Raw genomic sequence first — 7,735 nt, 5'->3', positions numbered from 1 at the left:
ACCCGCATAAACATTTCATTACACCAAATACACAAAATAATGTTCTTTTTAGCAGCATCATATGACCCCTTTAAGTGGTGTGAGACTGCCCCATGCAAAAGAAAAGGATGGAATAATTACATTATTACAGCCCTGTACATTAATACTGCGTATTCACAATAATACTACATAATAAATTATTTAAATCATATGCACTTTTCACAAAAATTCTATTTTGCATGTGCAGATTTTGAAAACACTCAAGTCTACATCATTAGCATTCTTAAAATCTAAAACAAACCTCATTCTCCTGACCTCTAGTGGTCAAAGCCTAGTGCAGAGTATCTTCTTCAGTGTTCTGTGTTGGTTTGCATTCATTATAACACCTTTCCAGGATTCATGAGGTTTTTGGGGTCCAGAGTGGCCTTGAGGCCCAGCATGACCTCTATGGCCAATGGACCGACCTCTTCTCTGAGCAGAGCCCGCTCTCCTAGACCAATCCCGTGTTCACCAGTACAAGTTCCGTCCATCACCAGTGCCCTCCTGCATAGGGAAAGACAACAAGAAAATAAATTCATCCACTGTAATTGTTACTCGCAATAAGTAGGGTGAACACATCTGGCCATCTTGATCAGTTAAGATGCTTGGAATCACCAGATCTGACATTGTTCTCCCAAAAGACCTCAGTGTGGCTGGCAGACTGGAAGAACATGTTTAGCAGTCTGCAACCACCGAAAGACCAAAGTTTCCTCAGGAAGTAGAATCTCTGCAACTGAGCTGTCTGTCCAGTCCAATTCATATTCCCAGGTGTTTCCACCTCCACATTCTCCAATTAAATGATGAAGACTGGCCTCGGGGGCTCCCTGGCGCAGCAGAAATCCAACACCTACTCATCTTGTTCATGCAGGTTCTTACTGTTCAACATGACAAGGTACACCTTGTATTATATACTCTAACCACAATTTGTAATGCAATAGGACAAGTCTGAATGATTTTGTGAAGTAAGTGAAATTATGGATCAAATGCTACCGATACACTGCGATTTTTGCCCAGATTTGCAGTGTGGAGGAACTGCTGCTAGTTGGCAAATGTCAAAGCCAGTCTGCAGACGCTGGGCAGTTGGAGTTAACAGATTTGAGAGGAAACTACATAGTTTCTGATCAGTGATGGGGAAAGTTACTTTTTAAAGTAATGCATTATAATACTGTGTTACTCCATAAAAAGTAACCATGTTACTTAGTTACTTTTAATTGGAAATTAATGTATTATGTTACTTTTTGTCACCTGGGTTGGGCTTGCTTATTTGTTTTTTAATAACAAAAAACCCAAAAGTTATATTTTTGGCAACTGCAAGGACCCTTTCACACCAAAAGTGAAATTAATAAGCCTCAGGCTGAAGGAAGTGTCTCAGCCTTGGAACTCACTCCCAATTTCTCCCAACACAGGGACAGGAGAGGTGTTAGTGAATAAATGAGACAACGTAACTTGCGTAGAAAAAGTAACTCCTATTTAGTTGTAAATTTGAAAGTAATGTGTTACTTTACTAGTTACTTGGAAAAAGTAATCTGATTACATAACTCATGTTTCTTGTAATGCATTACCCCAGCAATGTTAATGATGGGCACAGATTTAGATTTTTTAGCTTGAAACATGATTAATATTTTGATACAATTTTAGAAGACATTGTTTTTATTTGTTGTATGTCTCTTAGCAATGAGGAGTACGTTTCTGCCTGAGTTTCTTGTATTCGGAACAATTTGAAAGTCCTCAGTCGTTTAGTATACAATCCCCAGTTTCCAGCTTTTAATTGAACCCAGCACATTCCTTTAAAAGACAGAAGGTTATTGAAGTTGAATTGACTGAACAGATTCATCTAACTAAACCTGGCCAAGTTCCTCTGCACTTCCAGGTAACAAGCCTGAAATCCATTTCAATTTCTTCACATTGTTCTGCTTAAGTTTCCACACAAATTCAACTCAATAAAATTTCTTCTGCTCTTAGAGTTGCAACTTCAGCGTGCAAACACTCCTTTGGCAGTTAATATGGCTATGGTTTTTGCAAACTTGTGCTTTTACAGTAAAGCCATGTCTGTCGTTCTCAAAAAGGGCAAGTCTAACTCCATTTGCTCCTATCAGGAAAAACTTTTGAGTATCAAGTCAGCCAGGTTCCACTGAAGCAAATGAGATCTCAGTTTTTGTCTTCTCTTTGGCTGCTGGTCGGTGCCGATCACTCGTCCATTGTATCCGACAGAGACTGCACTTTAACCGTAATGACTTAAGGCAGGTAGGACCTTTATTATTTGTGCTTGTTTCCAAAGCCAGACACTAGACCCTCTATGTCTGTCATTGTCAATAAACGCTCTTCAAATGGCAGAAGACACGGAGAAATAATCCTGATATTGATTGCTACACAAAACAAAACTGACAATGTACACAAAAGCTGCAGCCAAGACCCTCTCAGCTACCTCAGAGGATCATTGTAAGGGAGCAAAACTGCTGAAAGGAATTAAATAGAAATACCTGGCTAGTCTCTCAGTGAAGGAGTGAACCCTTTGCACCTCATCTGGGTCATTAGGATCCAGTACTATTAAACAATGGAAGTTTCCATCACCCACATGACCTGCAATAGGACCTACAGTAGGAAAAATATAAATATATTATATCAGCAGTTAAAAACAGTTCTCAACACTAAATGAGAAAATCAAACTTGGTAAACTACCAGTAATATTGTTTCTGATTAGATCTTCCTTTGTCTCCACTATAATCTGAGGCAGTCGTGAGATTGGCACACAGACATCCGTAGAATATGCCTGTAAGAAAATGAGTACATTTTTGTAAAGTGTTGAGTTCTGAATATGTAATCCTTTTCTAACTTGATATTCATAAAAAGCCATTTGTAGGCTGTTTTCTCTAAATAGATATTAACTGTGGCTGTGTGGTGCTTTCATAACATTGCTCTGTTTGCTTGAGCATTCTGACCAGCATAGCAACTGGTTCAGCCAATGGTGTGAGTTTAGGGCGGGGCTATTGGCTATTGCTGACCTATGGCAGAATGCTTGGGAAACCTGTTGGAATCAGTCATGATTTTTAAGCAAATATATATGTACTGTTATGACTGGAATAAGAAATAAAAAATATTATTTATATTATAATTTTTATATTGTTTTAGTAAATTCTAATATAGTTATTATTATATTATTTTAGTAAGTTTTTATTCATTAGATCTTCTTTTGTCTTCACTGTAACATGAGGTAGTTGAGAGAGCACTCATAAATATGTAGAATATGCCTGGAAAATGTGTGTAATTTTTTTAATGTTAAAAATACATTGTCCTAATACAACTTTAAATTCATTCATAACTATAATTAAGCCATTTGTTTTTTCATTTCCTTAAAAAAAATGTGTCTCTGTGGTGCTATCAAAACTGCTGTTTGTTTGAGCATTCCGACCAGCCCAGCATAGCAACAGTGGCTCAACCAATGACGTGAGGGGCTATCTGTTTGGTTGACCAATGGCAGTGTTTGGGAAACCTCTTTGATAACAGTCATTCTTTTTACAGTACACTATGCACTATTGCAAACTAAATAAGAACAAAAGCATGATAATTATACAATAATAAAAAGTCCATTAGTCAGTATAAAATGTATATTCTAAGTTACAAGAAGATAAATAGCACTTGTCTGAGTCAGAATCATCTTGCAGTGAATGTTCCCACCTTACATTCAGGCCTCAGGGCCAGAGCAGCGTACCACGCATCATGACGGGCTTTCCACAGCCGGCCACGGGTCTCCTCATCTTCTGCCCAGGCAAAGTCTGAGCCTCCGTTGTCCCGCGTGATCTCCTCTGAACACACAGAACATGATTCTGTCCTGATGACACATCCTTTCACGTGCATTATCTGGATATACAGCCCATTTGAGGAATGAAATAACTATATGAAGCATTTCACAAAGCAGTTCATATTGGTTTTGTAGAGCATACAACATTTATAGTACATGTTAGATTTGTAGTGCATTTAAAATACTGTGGCTGTGTCCATTATGCTGTACTTTAATAGTATGTACTTCATTAAGTACGGTCAATAGGTAGATGTGTCATATACTAAGAACAACTGCAGAAATTTATAGGGAACAATCTCTAAAAAAAAGAACCTAAACAATTAGTATGCAAACACTGGCCTCAAGAGTACTGTTAAAATACTGTTAATTAAAAATTACTGTTTAAATACTGTAGAAATTAGTTGTATGTTTTATCCACATATACCTGTGATGGACACCTGCTCCTGCATGCTTTTGGAGCTCCCGTGGAACTCCAGAAAGAGGGTGGGAGTGACCTCATAGGACAGGTTGTTGAAGCGATTGCATGCGTTTATCATTACGTCGTCCAAGAACTCTGCAAACGGAACGTATCAGCACAGATTAAGTCTTGTGAAGCCTTTGTGGGTAGAAAGTCGAGGCTTAAAAATCGATGCCTCAGTGCAGCCTCGATTTAAAAATCTAAGAGAGCGGTCATGCATGATTACTCATAAATTGGATGGAGCTACTGGTGGAATATTTTTCCCTGAGTGGACTGCAAAAGAAGAAACACATTGTGGTCCTGAGACCCAAGCAATTCATTAAACCCTTGACTGCGCTCGGTGTTGACTATGAATAAAGCACGGTGTTTCCTTCTCAGTGAATGTTTATGTTATTGCAAGAGGCTGAAATCGCACAGCCTGGCATGAATGTAGGTTTGAGCGCCACAGTCTGTGATTTTACAAGTTCACAACACAGGAGACCAAGTGTTCTTTTGTTACGTTAATGCCAATAGAGGCAGCAAACTAAGCACGTTGTGATCATGTGCTTCAAACATCGCTCACCAATGCGGGCGATGGCCACTCCAGCTTTCAGGATCTGAACGATGCTGTCCACCGCTGATTGGACGGATGGAAAGGAGCAGACAGCTGACACCATACTTTCAGGAATACCATACAACCGAAGCGTGGCTTTGGTAATAATACCCAAAGTTCCCTCTGAGCCCACAAAAAGGTTTGTCAGGTTGTAACCGGCAGATGTCTTTCTGAAAGGGTGTTGCATCAAAAGGGGAAAAATGAAATGCAGACAACAAAAGATTTAGTTTAAAAGATGCTTTGATTGTAATTTTGCAGTCATACCTTGGACGACGACCCTTCCCTGCTGTGTGGAGGACCGTTCCATCTGCTAGAACCACCTCCAGGTTCAGGACGTTCTCGCGCATCGTGCCATAATGGACTGCGTTGGTGCCCGATGCGCTAGTTGCAGCCATGCCGCAGAGAGACGCGTCGGCACCTGGATCTGTGGAAATATATTTCTTAACCATTAATCATTTCCAATAATATAATACATATGGCAGATATGGCCAAGTTAAACATTAAATTAGGCTTGAATTATTCTATATATTCAAACATCCAATCAGTGTTATTTTAGTATGATTGATATGCTATTACAGCTTTTGTTCATTTTGAATTTGATTTTTTATATTTTTTTATTTTAGTTAAAGTTTTAGTAATTTAGTTGTTTTTGTTGTTTTTATTACTTAAAAAAAAGAACATAGCTATATAGTTTTATTATTATTATTATTTTTTTATTTAGTTTAATTTTAGTACTTAAAGTTAAACTAAATGAAATTAGAAATAGATATTATTTTATTTCAGTTATTTTATAACATTTATTTCAACAAGTTTTTTATGGTATGCATCCAATCGATTTGATTTATGTGATCTATTTTGTACCCATAATGCACAAAGATTTGACTAACCGACAGGAAACCAGAGGCCAGTATCACGCAGGTATGAGTTCAGGCCTTTGCGCGTCACACCTGGCTCCACCGTCACATCAAAATCCTCTTGGTGAAGATCAAGGACCTGGTCCATCCTTCTCAGACTGAAACACACTCCACCCTAACAAATACGTCAAATTGTGTCATAAATTGGCATACAAAATTTGAGGACTTTTTATATACATTCTTGGATGTTTACGAAAGAAAATGTATCAAAATATCTAAAAATAAGGTCAAAACTAAGGTTAGGCTTGAACTCTAACACTGGCACAGTCAAATCCTTGTGTCTCTTTTTCTATACTGGACAAACCTTCAGAGCACCAACACCTCCCTCCAGGCCTGTCCCTGTGCCAAATGGGATCATGGGTAGTTGGTGGTGGTGACAAATTTTGGCAAGAGCACTGACTTCCTCTACAGACCAAGGAAACACCACCACATCTGGTGGTCAGCATCTGACATGGCAAGACAAAATACCATGAATATATATATAAAAAAAAACAATATGCAAATCAAATTTAAATGTGATATAAAGTCATGCCATTCGCGATGGCGCCGACGCTGATGGCTGCCTCCGTGGCATGCTCCGCAGTTGTTTTTATGTTTTTGTTAGTTTGTCCTGTCTTTAGTTATATCCCTGCAATCAGTTTCACCAGAGACGAATTGCTGGACATTCGGAAGTACACACCACTCAATATTTCACTGGTTTTCGACTATTCTGATGATTTGCTGGACATTGTAGTCGGGGGAGCTGCGGCACTGATCAAGCGCTTCAGGACGCGCAGACGGGGGAAGCAAGCCAGCGCCCTCGTGAAGCTCAGGCAGGGCGGATTCAGAACGCCATTGCCTAGCATCCATCTGGCGAACCTTCGCTCTCTACCCAACGAAGACGAGGTGCGCCAGGTCTTCCGGAAGCAGAAAAGGAAAAAAGCATCAGGCCCAGATTGTGTTACACCAGTCTGTCTAAAATCCTGTGCTGACCAGCTGGCCCCCATCTTCACACAGATATTGTTATATACCTGTACATACAACTGTCTATTGTTATATACCTGTACATACAACTGTCTATTGTTATATACCTGTACATACAACTGTCTATTGTTATATACCTGTACATACAACTGTCTATTGTTATATACCTGTACATACAACTGTCTATTGTTATATACCTGTACATACAATTGTCGATTTGTATATTTTTATTCCTTATTTACTTGTTTCTATGTTTTTTTGTTCTGTCACTGTCATTCTGTTACACTGTGGAAGCTTCTGTCACGAAAACAAATTCCTCGTATGTGTAAACATACCTGGCAATAAAGCTCATTCTGATTCTGATTCTGATTCTGATGATGAAACGGAAGTAGTGACAGATCTTATTGTGGCAGCCATCTGAGTGTAATGGATTATTGAAAAAGAATAAAATATAAGGTTGCTGGTTTTATCCATCAGTTGTTGATTGGATTTTGAGATCTGAGCATTGCACTCAAAAGGGAGGCAGATAAACAAAAGCTTGCAGGGGCGGGGATTAAATGGAATAAATGATTGGAGAAGTCCTGCATAAGTTATCAGATGTCTGTCGTATTCACCGCATGATTATTTGTGTCATGTATCTGGGAGAAAAGAGAAGAGGTGAAAATAAAGTTCCTCGTGCATGCTGAATGGACCCACTAGATAGTCGATTTCATATTTTACTTACTGCTTTTAATGATTGATTAGCAGTTGGTTTATTTGTAACTGTGGGTGGAGCTACTGCTGCACTGTTTACATATGATTAAGAAGCAGGTGACCCTCAGGTATTATTATAAAATACATTAAAGAAATAGGATTAATCAGGAGGATTTCGTTTTTTAATGTTTTTTTATATATATTAGTTGCTTATTAGTGCGTAACACTCCAGTCCAGTTGGTGGCGGTAAATGCACCAGAAGTTGGTTTGCCATCCGCCATAAAACGTTATTAGAAGAA

At 38.7% G+C, this 7,735-nt stretch overlaps 1 protein-coding gene across 2 annotated transcripts in view; it reads right to left on the bottom strand.

Annotated features, from left to right (window-relative positions):
* Positions 1-16: 16 nt before the first annotated feature.
* LOC107674968 (probable D-lactate dehydrogenase, mitochondrial) overlaps positions 17-7,735 on the bottom strand; it is an 8,274-nt gene continuing 555 nt past the window's right edge. Inside the window, exons 2-10 of one of the 2 annotated variants that reach the window (XM_016469131.1) lie at positions 6,085-6,212; positions 5,754-5,895; positions 5,131-5,290; positions 4,837-5,036; positions 4,242-4,370; positions 3,694-3,821; positions 2,698-2,788; positions 2,499-2,610; positions 17-522 (exon numbers count right to left, since the gene is read on the bottom strand). In XM_016469131.1, coding sequence (XP_016324617.1) covers positions 357-522; positions 2,499-2,610; positions 2,698-2,788; positions 3,694-3,821; positions 4,242-4,370; positions 4,837-5,036; positions 5,131-5,290; positions 5,754-5,895; positions 6,085-6,212 — 1,256 coding nt within the window. In that variant the 3' untranslated portion in view covers positions 17-356. Of the gene's footprint in view, positions 523-2,498; positions 2,611-2,697; positions 2,789-3,693; positions 3,822-4,241; positions 4,371-4,836; positions 5,037-5,130; positions 5,291-5,753; positions 5,896-6,084; positions 6,227-7,735 lie in introns of both variants that reach the window. The other variant, XM_016469132.1, reaches the window with a different exon arrangement.

This window comes from Sinocyclocheilus anshuiensis, unplaced genomic scaffold (genome assembly GCF_001515605.1).
Source record: "Sinocyclocheilus anshuiensis isolate Anshui unplaced genomic scaffold, SAMN03320099.WGS_v1.1 scaffold1065, whole genome shotgun sequence".
Taxonomy (NCBI): Eukaryota; Metazoa; Chordata; class Actinopteri; order Cypriniformes; family Cyprinidae; genus Sinocyclocheilus; species Sinocyclocheilus anshuiensis.
Note: the sequence above shows the minus strand (reverse complement) of the source record. Positions and strands in the feature narration are given on the sequence as shown.